Raw genomic sequence first — 14,914 nt, 5'->3', positions numbered from 1 at the left:
GAGAGAGAGGAGAGAGAGAGGAGGAGAGAGAGAGAGGAGAGAGAGAGGAGGAGAGAGAGGAGAGAGAGGAGAGAGAGGAGGAGAGAGAGAGGAGGAGACAGAGGAGGAGAGAGAGAGGAGAGGAGGAGAGAGAGGAGGGGAGAGAGAGAGAGAGAGAGGAGGAGAGAGAGAGAGAGAGAGGAGGAGAGAGAGAGAGGAGAGAGAGGAGAGAGAGGAGGAGAGAGAGAGAGGAGAGGAGGAGAGAGAGAGGAGAGAGAGGAGAGGAGAGGAGAGAGAGAGGAGGATGAGAGAGAGGAGAGAGAGGAGGAGAGAGAGGAGAGAGAGGGGGGAGAGAGAGAGAGAGAGGAGGAGGAGAGAGAGAGAGAGAGAGGAGGAGAGAGAGAGAGGAGAGGAGAGAGAGAGGAGGAGAGAGAGAGAGAGAGAGAGGAGAGGAGAGGGGGAGAGAGAGGAGAGGAGAGAGGAGAGAGAGAGAGGAGAGGAGAGAGAGGAGGAGGAGAGAGAGGAGGGAGAGAGAGAGAGAGGAGGAGAGAGAGAGAGAGGGAGAGGAGAGAGAGAGGAGGAGAGAGAGAGGAGAGAGAGAGAGAGAGAGAGGAGGAGGAGAGAGAGAGAGGAGGAGAGAGAGGAGGGGAGAGAGAGAGAGAGAGAGAGGAGGAGAGAGAGAGAGGAGAGAGAGGAGGAGAGAGAGAGAGAGAGAGAGAGGAGGAGAGAGAGAGGAGAGAGAGGAGGAGAGAGAGAGGAGAGAGAGGAGGAGAGAGAGAGGAGGAGACAGAGGAGGAGAGAGAGAGGAGGAGAGAGAGAGAGCGAGAGAGGAGGAGACAGAGGAGGAGAGAGAGAGGAGGAGAGAGAGGAGGAAAAAGGAGGGACAGGGAGAATAAAGGGAGGTCAGGTGGGGGCTGATCCAGGGAGGGAGCCCTGGCAATTATTGATACTTTTATGTATTATTTTCTAGATTATTGATACTTTTGTGTATTATTTTCTAGATTATTGATACTTTTGTGTATTATTTTCTAGATTATTGATACTTTTCTGTGTTATTTTCTAGATTATTGATGCTTTCTGACATCCAGTAATTCAGATTTTTGCAGAAATTGTTGTTTTCTTCTTCTTCTTCAGTTTTTGGAGAACAACCTGACTCTTTGTGTGTCTGTGCAGCTGACTGAGGACGTTGTGTTGCTCCAGATAAAGTCGGTGTCGTTGTGGCGCCACCTTCAGGCATGATGGTTGCCAGGCGACCTACTTCCTGTTAATGATTGGAGGCTGGATGTCCTCCAGGGTCTGGACGGTGAATCAATGCTTCCATCATGGCTCAGCTGGTCGAATGTGTCCCCAACTTCTCTGAAGGTCGGAACAAAGAGGTGAGAACCTTTAGAACCGTCTAACGGAACATTTATTAACTTTATCTGTTCTCAGCTTCATCAACCGTCTGCTTCTGACTAAATACTGTCTCAAAGGTTCTCAATTTCTGGTGAATAATAAACACTCACTGTGTTCATGTCACCGTTATTTACTCATTGCTTCGTGTTTTTGGTACTTTTGTGTGTTAATATTCATGTTTTTGGTACTTTTGTGTGTTAATATTCATGTTTTTGGCTCTTTTGTGTGTTAATATTCATGTTTTTGGTGCTTTTGTGTGTTAATTTCCAGGTTTTTGGAACTTTTGTGTGTTAATATCCTGTTAATTGACAGTTTTTTACATGAATATTTAGTTTTTGAGGTTTTTGACCCTAAAAGTCTTTTGAATCTTGAGGAAGGGTTAGGGTTAGGGTCTGGAACACCAGAACCCTGGACCAGCTGGAAGCGGTCATTAATTATTACATGGAGCTTCAGAGGGAAGCTGTGTGACCTTTGATGGTTTTCTGTTTAACCACCAAACATGCTGTCAATGATCAGCTGCAGTTTCACAACGTTTAAACCCTCTGGTTCACCGCATCAATAATCAATAATCAATCAACCAACGCTCACACTGAGTGTCTGAAGGCCTGAAACTCTGACTCTCTTCAGAAAAGAACCAATCAGAGCCTTTATTTGGCTTCATCAGGTTATCTGACAGGCATGTAATCAGATTACTTCTAGTCAGAGCGTAAGAAAGGAAGTTAACATTAATATCTAAGGTTTTAGTGTTTCATACGTTAATATTCAGGTTTTAATGTTTTTATATGTTAATATCCAGGGTTTTAATGCTTTCTATACGTTAATATTCAGAGTTTTAATGTTTTCCGAGGTTAAGATTCAGATTTCTAGGAGTTTTATATGTTATTTTATCCAGGTTCTTCATAGTTTAGTCCATTTATAACCAAGTTTCTGGTACTTTTGTGCATTAACATCCAAGTTTTTGGTACTTTAGTAGATTAATATCCAAGTTTTTGGTACTTTAGTACATTAATATCCATGTTTTTGGTACTTTAGTCCGTTAATATCCATGTTTATGGTACTTTAGTCCATTAATATCCATGTTTTTGGTACTTTAGTACATTAATATCCATGTTTTTGGTACTTTAGTAGATTAAAATCCATATTTTAGACACATTTGTGTGTTAACGTCCAGGTCTGAAGTGCAGATTTTGCAGGCAGAGCCAGTATTTCCATCCTAACCGCAGGGTTTCTGTGTGTTCAGGTGATCGATGCCATCTCAGCGGCCATCTCCAACACCTCCGGCTGCAGCCTGCTGGACGTGGACCCTGGAGCCTCCACCAACCGGACCGTCTACACCTTCGTGGGCTCTCCGGAGGCGGTGGTGGAGGGAGCACTGAACGCCGCCCGGCAGGCCTTCAGCCTCATCAACATGAGCAAACACTCAGGTGAGTCCTCCAGAACCAGACGGAGAAACCGGACCTTCTTCTGGTCCATCTGGGTGCTGTCTGGTTCAGCGGTCCTTTGTTCCTGGTGTTTGGTAGAAGAACCAGACTCTCCTTCAGGTCTTGAGGGTTTGTCCTGTGTCTCTTGGTGTTCAGGTGAGCATCCTCGGACCGGAGCGCTGGACGTTTGTCCCTTCATCCCCGTCCAGAACGTCACCATGGACGACTGCATCCGCTGTGCAAACCTGTTCGGACAGAAACTGGCCGAGATGCTGCAGGTTCCTGGTGAGACAATGATCTGCTGCTGGATTGTTGGAGGAAAACCAACGAAAACATTCATGTAGAAATGTCTTCTATATGTACACAGCTCCAAATATCATCACACTAACAGCTCCGTGCTTCACTGTCAGGACACTGTCTATACCTGCAGCTCTGATTAGTGGTACTATGACTCCTTTACCTCCTGATTAGTGGTACTATGACTCCTTCTGGACCTCCTGATTAGTGGTGCTATGACTCCTTCTGGACCTCCTGATTAGTGGTACTATGACTCCTTTACCTCCTGATTAGTGGTACTATGACTCATGATTAGTGGTACTATGACTCCTTTACCTCCTGATTAGTGGTACTATGACTCCTTCTGGACCTCCTGATTAGTGGTGCTATGACTCCTGTACCTCCTGATTAGTGGTACTATGACTCATGATTAGTGGTACTATGACTCCTTTACATCCTGATTAGTGGTACTATGACTCATGATTAGTGGTACTATGACTCTACCTCCTGATTAGTGGTACTATGACTCATGATTAGTTGTACTATGACTCCTTTACCTCCTGATTAGTGGTACTATGACTCCTTTACCTCCTGATTAGTGGTACTATGACTCCGGACCAGTGGTACTATGACTCCTTCTGGACCTCCTGATTAGTGGTTCTATGACTCCTGATTAGTGGTACTATGAGTCCTGATCAGTGGTACTATGACTCCTTCTATTCCTCCTGATTAGTGGTACTATGACTCCTGATTAGTGGTACTATGACTCCTGATTAGTAGTACTATGACTCCTGATTAGTGGTACTATGACTCCTTCTGTACCTCCTGATTAGTGCTACTGTGACTCCTGATTAGTGCTACTATGACTCCTTCTACAGTGTATCTCTATGGAGAAGCAGCTCGTACTGAGTCGAGGAGGAATCTTCCGTCGGTGAGAGCTGGAGAGTATGAAGCTTTACCTGATAAGGTGAATCTCTGCTTCCTCCTCCAACCTTCTGCTTTTCTTCTGCTTCCTCTAAAACATCTGATTCTCAGTGGTTCCAGTTCGTTTCAGTTCCAGTTTTTATTTCAGCTCCAGCGTCCTGAGTGGATCCCTGACTTTGGTCCGGCTGTGTTCGTACCATCATGGGGCGCCACGGTAACCGGTGCTCGCAAGTTCCTGATCGCCTACAATGTGAACCTGATCAGCACCAAAGAACAAGCTCACCGCATCGCGCTGGACATCCGGGAACAAGGCCGAGGGAAGGACCAGGTCAGTTCACCCACCGTTTACGTATTTTACAAAAGTTGTTCTTTTATTTTAATTCCAATTTAGAATTTCACTTTTTTCTTTTAAGAATTTTTGAAAGTTATAGAATTTTTTTATGTGACGGTTGTTTTTGTTTCAACAAAAAAAGATTTTTTCAACAAATTTTTCCATTTTTTCCCCTTGATTTTCCGATTTTTTCCTGCTGATTTTTCTAAATTATTGTTGCAAATTTATTCCATCGGCTTTTCCTATTTAATTTAATTTTATTTTTTGGAATATTTTCTGTTTTGTTCTTTTTTTTTTACCCCAAAAATCTTTGTTTTTTCAGATTTTGTTTCAGACAATTTTTTAAAATGTTAAAAAGCTGATTTTTTGATATTTTTCTTCAGATTTTTTTAAACAGTTATTTTTTTAATTAGATTTTTATCTTTTATTTTTCTGATTTATTTTTTTCAATTGTAGTCAATGTGGTTACTTCTTAGTTTTTGTCCTCAGTCTGTTGGTTCTCCTGTGGTTCTCTTATGGTTCTCCTGTGGTTCTCTTATGGTTCTCCTGTGGTTCTCCTGTGGTTCTCTTATGGTTCTCCTGTGGTTCTCTTATGGTTCTCCTGTGGTTCCCCTGTGGTTCAATGGTTCTTCTGTGGTTCTCCTGTGGTTCTTCTATGGTTCTCCTGTGGTTCTCCTGTGATTCCCCTGTCATTATCTTATGGTTCTCATGTGGTTCTCCTATGGTTCTCCTGTGATTCTCCTATGATTCCCCGGTGGTTCTCTTATGATTCTCCTGTGGTTACCTTATGGTTCTCATGTGGTTCTCCTATGGTTCTCCGATGATTCCCCTATGGTTCTCCTGTGGTTCTCCTATGATTCCCCGGTGGTTCTCTTATGATTCTCCTGTGTTTACCTTATGGTTCTCATGTGGTTCTCCTATGGTTCTCCTATGATTCCCCTATGGTTATCCTGTGGTTCTCCTATGATTCCCCTATGGTTATCCTGTGGTTATCTTATGGTTCTCATGTGGTTCTCCTATGATTCTCCTGTGGTTATCTTATGGTTCTCATGTGATTCTCCTATGGTTCTCTTATGGTTCTCCTGGTCTCCGGTGCTGGTCCAGCCTGGTCTGCTACAGAAGGTCCAGGGGATGGGCTGGTTCCTGGATGAGGCCAACCTTGCTCAGGTGTCCACCAACATCCTGGACTTTGAGGTGACGCCGCTGCACAGCGTCTACGAGGAGATCTACAGAGACGCCGAGGTCAGTTAGAACCAGGGTTCATACATGTTCTAGACAACACGCTTCTTCATACATGTTTTATACAACATATTTCCTACAACATGTTTTTTCATACATGTTCCCTCCAACACATTCCTTCATACATGTTCTAGACAACACGTTTCTTCATACATGTTTCCTCCAACACGTTTCTTCATACATGTTTCCTCCAACATGGTTCTTCATACATGTTTCCTCCAACATGGTTCTTCATACATGTTTCCTCCAACATGGTTCTTCATACATGTTTCCTCCAACATGTTTCCTCGTACATGATTCCTCCAACACGTTTCTTTATACATGTTTCCTCAACACGTTTCTTCATACTTGTTTCCTCCAACACGTTTCTTCATACATGTTCTAGACAACACGTTTCTTCATACTTGTTTCCTCCAACATGGTTCTTCATACATGTTCTAGACAACACGTATTTCATACATGTTTCCTCCAACACGTTTCTTCATACATCTTTCCTCCAACACGTTTCTTCATACATGTTTTATACATCATGTTTCCTCCAACATGTTTCTTCATACATGTTTCCTCCAACATGCCATGGTGGTTCAGGACCTGAAGCTGCCAGTGGTGGGCTCTCAGATTGTGGGTCTGATTCCTCTGAAGGCTCTGCTGGACTCTGCAGATTTCTACATCCAGAGAGATCAACTCTTCGTCCTGGAGGAGGAGCACAAAGTCCGCCTGGTGAGCAGCCGAGTCCTGGAACTGTCCATCAGCTTTATGCAACGTGTAAAACATACAACATGTTTCATACAACATATTTAAAACATACAACATGTGTAAAACATACAACATGTTTTATGCAACATATTTAAAACATACAACATGTGTAAAACATACATGTTTTATACAACACATACATGTGTAAAACATACATGTTTTATACAACATGTGTAAAACATATAACGTGTAAAACATACAATGTCAACCATACAACATGTGTCAAACATACATGTGTAAAACATACATGTTTTATACATGTGTAAAACATATAACATGTAAAAAATACATGTGTCAAACATACAACGTGTCAAACATACATGTGTCCGTGCAGCGTGTGAAGGTCTGTGTTTGTGTTCAGGTCATCAGTAAGTTGGGCCTCGACTCCCTCGGTCCGTTCAACCCCAGAGAGAGGATCATAGAGTGAGTCCTCCACCTCTAACGGTCTGCTGTGGTCTGTTAGTTCTGACCTGTACACCCTCTCACATGTAAACCTTACCTGTACAGGTACATGGTGAAGCCGCAGGATGATGGACGGCTGGTGTCTTTGTCTCTGCAGCAGTTTGTCCGGAGCGTCGGTGCTCGGACGGCAGCTCCTGGAGGAGGATCGGTTTCTGCTGCCATCGGCGCTCTGGTACGACCTCCTTCCCCGTACAGAATCCTCCAGCAGAGTGAGACCTCTCACCGTAATGTCTGTGTTCTCCTGCAGGGGGCGGCGCTGGGCTCCATGGTCGGTCACATGACCTACGGCAAGAGGCAGTTTGAGAACCTGGATGCCGTCATGAGGAGGCTGATTCCTCCGTTTCATCAGGCCACAGACGACCTGCTGCACATGGTGGACGCTGATACCTCCGCCTTCAACAGCTACATGGTGACCACATACCTGGAGACACACCTGGAGACACACCTGTATATACACCTGTAGATACACCCGGAGATTCCTGTAGATACCTGTAGACACCTGCAGATATCTGTAGATACCTGTAGACACCTGCAGATATCTGTAGATACCTGCAGACACCTGCAGATATCTGTAGATAGATCTGTTTTACAGTAAACTATGTTTCCATTGTACTCTACAACGAGGTTTTTTTGGCGATATATGAAACTATGATGTTTTTATGATCTGCTACAGACAGAAACATTTTTATTTATTCTCACTGAACCATAACATTGAACCAGTCTGGTTTGATCCTGTTTGTTCTGTTGCAGGCGGCGCTGAAGATGCCGAAGACCACAGCAAAGGAGATTAGAAGGTGACCCGATAATAAAATCTGGATCACACTAAAGGTTTTAATGAGTGGTCTGAATACATCATCTCCAAATCTGAAAAGTTGCAGTACTCTGTCAGGCCACTAGGAGGCAACAACACCTGTAACTGACTCAGCTTCTGTTGGGTTCAGTTCTTATTTCTTTGAAACTTATTTGGTTTATTCATTAGTTTTGTGGCCTTCTGTGGTTGTTACAGTTTTAAAGGAGTTTTGTTGATTGCTGTGTCCCCCGATGAATCACCACCTTATCAGAGGGGTTTGAGTGTCCCTGTGATCCCGGGAGCTATGCTGTCGAGGGCATTAGCCCCTGGTAGGGTTGCCCAAGGCAAATTGGAAGAAAAGGAAAGCTGCCACCTCACCCAGTTTCTCACGGGGGGGGGGGGGGGGGGGGCCTTGGGGCCCCGTGGGGCTCGGTTGGGTACAGCCCAAAAAAGTAACACGGGGTCGCCATCCTGCCCCACCACTCACTGGGCAGGAAATCGGGGTCAGGTACTATGTCCACCAGGCAGTAGGCAGGAGTGGGCATCTAGGAGCACCGCCCTCTGGTGGTGTAGACTTGCTCTGGGGACGTGGAACGTCACCGCACTGGGGGGAAGGAACCTGAGCTGGTGGAGATGGAGCGATACCGGCTAGATATAGTTGGGCTCACCTCCACGCACAGCAAGAGTTCTGGAACCAGAATCCTGGAGGGGTTGGAGTCTCTGCTTTTCTGGAGTTGTCCAGAGTGAGAGGCTCTGGGTGGATGTGGGGATACTCAGGAGCCCCGGGCTGAGCGTCGCTTTGTTGGAGTTCTCTCTGGAGAACCAGAGGGTCGCCTCTCTGAGGGGAAACTCTGACTGTTGTCTGTTCTTATGCACCAACAGCAGTTCAGAGTATTCGGCCTTCTTGGTGTCTCTGGGTGGTTCCTGGAAGGGGGACCACCTGGGGACTCCATATTTCTCCTGGGGTACTTCAAAGCTCATATGGGCAACGATGGAGAAACCTGGAGGAGGTGATTGGGAGGAACGGCCTGATCTGAACCTGAGTGGTGTTCTGTTATTGGACTTCTCTTCTAGTCATAGACTGGACATAACAAACACCACGTTGGAGCATAAGGTTCTCATAACTGTACCTGGTACCAGAGCATCTTAGATCAAAGGTCTGACGATCGACTTTATAGTCGTATCATCAGACCTGCGGCCATATGTTTGGACACTCAGGTAAAGAGAGGAGCAGAGCTGTCAACTGATCACCACCTGGTGGTGAGTTGGATCCGATGGAAGGCTGCTGGACAGACCTGGTAAACCCAAACGTGTAGTGAGGGTGAACTGGGACTGAGCATTCTGTCCTGGTCGTGGAACAGTGGATCAGATCTGGAGCTGCTGAGGGGGTCATAGGAGTTCGACCAGCCAGTCTACATGTGGTTTGTGGATCTGGAGAAGGTCTACGACCGTGTCCCCCGAGGGGCTCTGTGGGGGGTACTGAGGGAGTATGGGGTACTGAGAGAGTATGGGGTACTGAGGGAGTATGGGGTACTGAGGAAGAATGGGGTATTGAGGAAGTATGGGGTACCAGGATCTCTGATACGAGCCATTAGGTCCCTGTACAACATAAGTGAGAGCTGTGGCCACATACTCAGCACAAAGTCAGACACGTTTCCAGTGGGTGTTGGTATCCTCCAGGGCTTGGGGAGGGATGCTTGGAATGACCTGCATCATCTGCTGCCTCCACGACCAGACCCCGGATAAATGGAAGAAAATGGATGGATGTTTGTTGTGTTTTCGGACACGTTAAAGTTCCTGCTTTGCTGTTTGTTGTGTTTTTAGACACGTTAAGGTTCTGTTGTTTTCAGGAGAGAAGCAGCGATGCAGGCCGGTCTGCAGCGAGCCGTTGGCGTCCCGTTGACTCTGGCTGAGAGGATCAGCATCCTCTGGTCGCCGCTCAGAGAGATGGTCGTCCACGGAAACATCGGCTGCAAGTCCGATGCTCAGGTGAGAAAACTCATCAACCTGCTCTGTCTCCATTCATAAAGTATACAACAGAATTGTGAGAAAAGCTGCAGATTAACTCGTTGGTTTACAGGTGGCAGCTAAGGCGTTGGAGGCGGCTGTTTTTGGAGCTTATTACAACGTCATGATCAACCTCAAAGACATCACCGATGACGCCTTCAAAGCGACCGTAAGTGTTCCAGCCTCTCCTTAGATCGTCTGACTGAAGGCTGTCCTTAGATCATCTGACTGAAGCCTCTCCTTAGATCATCTGACTGAAGCCTGTCCTAATCTCCTTCTGTTTTGTCGCTGCAGATGGAGAAACGAGCATTGCTGCTGCTGCAGGAGGCAAAGGAAAATGCCGCCGCTGTCCTCCAGGCCGCTGAGAAAAGAAAATGAACATCTGGAATGACATGGAAATGTCAAAGATACCTCTGATTTCTGTTACAGTCATTTAATAAACCAGGAACACTGACACTGAAAACCAAACTCGGAAATGTTAATATTTGGTTTATCTTCCACTCCTCTGGACACTATCCCTACCATCAGGCATGGAGGTGGAAATATTATTATACTATCAATTTAACTGACTCAAGTCTGAGGCAGAAAGACCACAAATGTAGTTGAAGGGCACCAATTCTGGTGCCCTTCAACTACATTTGTGGTCTTTCTGACTTGGTTCTACGGGTTCTCGATGGGTCTAAGTCAGGACTTTGGGGGGACCAGTCTAGAACCTTCATTCCAGCCTGATGGAACCATTTCTTTACCATGTCTGATGTGTGTTTGGGCTCATTGCCTGGTTGAAACAGCCAACTGTGTCCAAGATCAGCCTTCTGCTGATGGTTTTAGGTTTTCCTGAAGAACGTGGAGGTGATCCTCCTTCTTCATTATTCCATTTACTTTGTGGAAAGCTCCAGCATGATACTGCCACCTCCATGCCTGATGGTAGGTTTGGTGTTCTTGGGATTAAAGGCCTCACTTTCAGGTTTTGTTCCATCTGACCACAGAATTTTCCTCCAGAACCTTTTCTTTGTCCATGTTATGAGTGGAGCTTTAAGGTTCTGCTTCTAAAGGAAGAACCTCCTTCTTCATGGATCCTCTAGAACCCTGTGGACACTAACAGCTGTATTCCAGCAGCTTCTCATTCATCCAGAGCTGCTTTCTGATGATTCTTGGTTGACTCTTGACCATCATGACCAGTGGTCTCTCAGCAGCAGGTGGTAGTTTGTGTTTTCTTCCTGATGGTGGCAGTAACACACCTGGACCATGAACTTTATTCTGACAAACAGATGTTTTTGGATCTGAAGCTGCTTTCAAATGGCATCAAGTGAATTTCTGACTGGTTCAAGTCAATGATTTTCTTCTTCAGATCTTTGCTGAGCTCCTCAGACTTTCCCACTGTAGTGTTTGAGTCTAATGAGTGGATCTAATGGTTCTATTTAAACTGGATCAGAAGAGTCAGCAGCTGTAGTCAACTGGAATCACTCAGACATTAAGAGGCCATGAAACTAAGAAATTAGATTAACACACCTTTCTACATCCACAAAACAGATGATTCAAGTTACTGTATGTATATTTATGATCCAGCAGATAGACGAACTTTAATAAACATATAAAATAACCAAAATACAGCAGTGTTTCCTCTAGGATTTATTTCAGCAGTGGCAGCAGGCTCTGCAGGAGCTGTGGCAATGTAAACAAATGACATTTGACTGCAGATTTTACTTGTACAACCTATTCATTGAATGGCCAGTTGAAAATAGCTTGTCAAAGGCTGAATGTAAAAAAAAAAACAAAACAAAACAACTATTTGAACAAGCTCATCTGAAAAATGCAGTCAGCAGTTATGCATACATGGAGTATAGATATTAGCTTAATGCTATCAATAGTTTACTCCTGTTAGACACTGAGTTGACACCGGGCCCAATTAACTGAAGCTACCGATGTGCTATGTAATGTTAGCTGGCCATCAATATTTTGCGAGTGTCTATTTAACTTGTAAAATCTATTATGAGTTATCTTCAGCTAATAATTTTTCTCTGGTAACCTGCTGCCCTATTTTCCAAGATGTCACTCCTCTGACTCTGACCTGGAGTCTGGATGCTGGACGGGACGTCACTTTCAAGGCTGCGCTCTCGTGAGTAATTAACGTTGTATTAACCCGACGTATCAAAGAGTAGATACTGAGCAGGATAGTTATCTGTAGTTTACCTTAGTACTCGCCAGTACCTGACACAGTGCAGGACTCTGTTGTGAAGGTGGAGACATGCGGCGGTGGTGGATTAGCAACAATAACACAAAAAAAAGAAAGAAATTTGAAGGAGCGGCAGCTAGGATTTAGGAATGGCAGCTTGCCGCTGCTGAATGAATGTAGAGGAAACACTGTACAGGATCGTTTTTGTGAAAGATTCATATTTCAGGGATTCCACCATAAATTCAGAGTTCTAGGAGTCAATAGAAACTAAAGACTGATGATAAACATGGACTCTATAGTTGCCAAAACTTTTGTTACCAACTGTATGTTTAAATTTCAGGATAAGAAAACTTTGTTACCTCCAGGACTCTGTTCTATACATGTACACTAAGTAGTATCTCCATATTCTGTGTCCCCTGAGGGGCTCTGTGGGGGTACTGAGGGAGTATGGGGTACTGAGGGAGTATGGGGTACTGAGGGAGTATGGGATACTGAGGGAGTATGGGGTACCAGGCTCTCTGATACGAGCCATTCAGTCCCTGTACAATCAAAGTGAGAGCTGTGTCCACATAGTCAGCACAAAGTCAGACTCATTTCCAGTGGGTGTTGGACTCCTCCAGGGCTGCCCCTTGTCTCTGATCCTGTTCTGGTCTTCATGTACAGGATCTCAAGGATCAGCTGGGGTGAGGAGGGTGTCTGGTTTGAGGACCTCACGATCTCATCTCTGCTTTTTGCAGATGATCTGGTTCTGTTGGTTCATCAGACCTTCAGCAGCACTGGAGTGGTTTGCAGCTGAGTGTGAAGCAGTGGGGATGTGGATCAGAACCTCCAAGTCTGAGGCCATGGTTCTCTGATGGAAACCGGTGGATTGTTCCCTCTGGGTTGGGGGGGAGTTGATTCCCCAAGTGAAGGAGTTCAAGTATCTCACGATGTTGTTCAGGAGTGATGGGAAAATGGAGCTAGAGATGGACAGGAGGATTGGTGCAGTGTCAGCAGTAATGAAGGCGTTGTACCGAACCGTCGTGGTGAAGAGGGAACTGAACCTCAAGGAGTTTACCATCCATCTATGCTCCAACCCTCACCTATGGTCATGAGCTCTGGGTAGTGACCCAAGGAATGCGATCGTGGATCCAAGCGGCTGAAATGAGCTTCCTCCTTAGGGTGTCTGGGCTCAGCCTTAGAGATAGGGGGAGGAGCTCAGACATCCACAGGGAGCTTGGAGTAAAGCTGCAGATCCTTCACCTCTAAAGGAACCAGCTGAGGTGGTTTGGATATCTGATTAAGATCCTCCAGGGAGACTTTCTTTGGAGGTTTTCTGAACACATCCTCCTAGGAGGAGACCCCGGGGTAGACCCAGAACCTTCTGGAGGGATTATATATCTCATCTGGCCTAGGAATGCCTCGGGATCCCCAGGAAGAGCTGGAAAGTTGGTGGGAGGAGGAACGTCTGGAATGATCTGCTTCATCTGCTGCCTCCATGACCCGACCCGGGATAAGAGGAAGAGGATGGATGGATGGATACTTTTTCTTTTGGAGCTGCTGTAACTGAGAATTTTCCCCATTGTTTGATCAATAAAGTTTATCTTATAAGATAAGATAAGATAAGATAAAGTTCTTTATTTCTCCCCACTCCAGGGGAAATTTACATTGTTACAGCTGCTTTATTTACAATATATACAAGGGTGGCAAAATTTTTTAACAGAAAAAATAAAAATAAAAATAAAGTTTAAAAGTGCAGAGATGTGCAGTGCAAGAATGTCAGTGCAAATTTTATGGTTTGGGGTGGTAATGATATAGTCCAGTTTATGTTAACATCAGCCAGTGATGCTGATGTTGTAAAGTCTTATAGCAGATGGGATGAAGGACCTGCGATAGCGCTCTTTCTTGCAGGGTGGATGTCTCAGTCTGCTGCTGAAGGAGCTGCTTAAAGACCCCACAGTGTCATGCAGTGGGTGAGAGGGATTGTCCATGATGGATGTGAGCTTTGCCAACATCCTCCTCTCACCCACCTCCTCTATGGAGTCCAGGGAACAGTCCAGGACAGAACCGGCCCTCCTGACCAGTCTGTTTAGTCTCTTTCTGTCCCTTTCAGTGCTCCCTGCTCCCCAGCAGACCACTGCATAGAAAATAGCAGACGCTACCACAGAGTCATAAAATGTCCTGAGCAGAGTCCTGCACACTCCAAAGGACCTCAGTCTCCTCAGCAGGTGGAGACGACTTTGGCCCTTCTTGTACAGGACCTCTGTATTGTGTGTCCAGTCCAGTTTATTGTTGAGGTGAACACCCAGGTATTTGTATGTGTCCACCATGTCAATGTCCAAACCCTGGATGTTCACCGGTTCAGTCTGGGGTGTCCTCCTCCTGCTGAAGTCCACGATCATCTCCTTCGTCTTACTGGCGTTGAGCTGCAGATGGTTTCGCTCACACCAGTCCACAAAGTCAGAGATGACCATCCTGTACTCCCGCTCGTCCCCTTCAGATACGCACCCAACAATGGCTGTATCATCGGAGAACTTCTGGAGGTGACAGCTCCCAGAGTTGTAGTGGAAGTCCGATGTGTACAGGGTGAAGAGAAAGGGGGAGAGCACTGTCCCCTGTGGACCTCCATGCTGCTGACTACCACATCAGACACACAGTCCTGAAGCCTCACGTACTGTGGTCTGATGGTGAGGTAGTCGATGGTCCAAGCAGCCAGGTGACAGTCTACTCCCGCTCCTTCAAGCTTCACCCTAAGCAGAGAAGGCTGGATGGTGTTGAAAGCACTGGAGAAGTCAAAGAACATGACCCTCACAGTGCTGCTGGGTTTCTCCAGGTGAGTCAGTGATCTGTGCAGCAGGTAGACCACTGCATCATCCACTCCAATGTTCGGTTGGTAGGCGAACTGCAGTGGATCCAGATACTGGCTCACCTGGGGACGGAGGTTCTTGAGGACGATCCTCTCCATGGTCTTCATCAGGTGAGAAGTGAGGGCCACAGGTCTGAAGTGGTTAGGCTCCCTGGGGTTCCTGGTCTTAGAGACAGGAACCAGGCAGGAAGTCTTCCATAACAGAGGAACCCTCTCCAGACTCAGGCTCAGGTTAAAGATGTGCAGCAGCACCTGACAGAGCTGGTCTGCACAGTCTCTAAGGAGTCTGGAGCTGATTCCATCAGGACCTGCAGCT

At 45.8% G+C, this 14,914-nt stretch overlaps 1 protein-coding gene across 1 annotated transcript; it reads left to right on the top strand.

Moving 5' to 3' along the window:
- Positions 1 to 1,203: 1,203 nt before the first annotated feature.
- Positions 1,204 to 10,048, top strand: ftcd (formimidoyltransferase cyclodeaminase). The gene is made up of 14 exons (XM_055008319.1): positions 1,204 to 1,355; positions 2,615 to 2,798; positions 2,952 to 3,080; positions 3,950 to 4,038; positions 4,144 to 4,323; positions 5,431 to 5,568; positions 6,154 to 6,285; positions 6,683 to 6,744; positions 6,829 to 6,955; positions 7,031 to 7,192; positions 7,534 to 7,577; positions 9,424 to 9,562; positions 9,654 to 9,749; positions 9,875 to 10,048. Exons 1-14 carry the CDS (start codon positions 1,302 to 1,304, stop codon positions 9,956 to 9,958), a joined length of 1,620 nt encoding a protein of 539 aa, XP_054864294.1. The 5' UTR covers positions 1,204 to 1,301; the 3' UTR covers positions 9,959 to 10,048.
- The last annotated feature ends 4,866 nt before the right edge of the window (positions 10,049 to 14,914 follow it).

Source organism: Amphiprion ocellaris, chromosome 24 (genome assembly GCF_022539595.1).
Source record: "Amphiprion ocellaris isolate individual 3 ecotype Okinawa chromosome 24, ASM2253959v1, whole genome shotgun sequence".
NCBI lineage: Eukaryota > Metazoa > Chordata > Actinopteri > Pomacentridae > Amphiprion > Amphiprion ocellaris.
The sequence above is the reverse complement of the archived record's forward strand: the minus strand, read 5'-3'. Positions and strand labels throughout refer to the sequence as shown.

Coding starts and splice junctions, on each gene's coding strand:
- ftcd (XM_055008319.1), top strand. CDS start 1,302: ATGGCTCAGCTGGTCGAATGTGTCCCCAACTTCTCTGAAGGTCGGAAC. Junction 6,745..6,828: donor CCCAGAGAGAGGATCATAGA/GTGAGTCCTCCA, acceptor TTACCTGTACAG/GTACATGGTGAAGCCGCAGG. Junction 7,193..7,533: donor CCGCCTTCAACAGCTACATG/GTGACCACATAC, acceptor GTTCTGTTGCAG/GCGGCGCTGAAGATGCCGAA.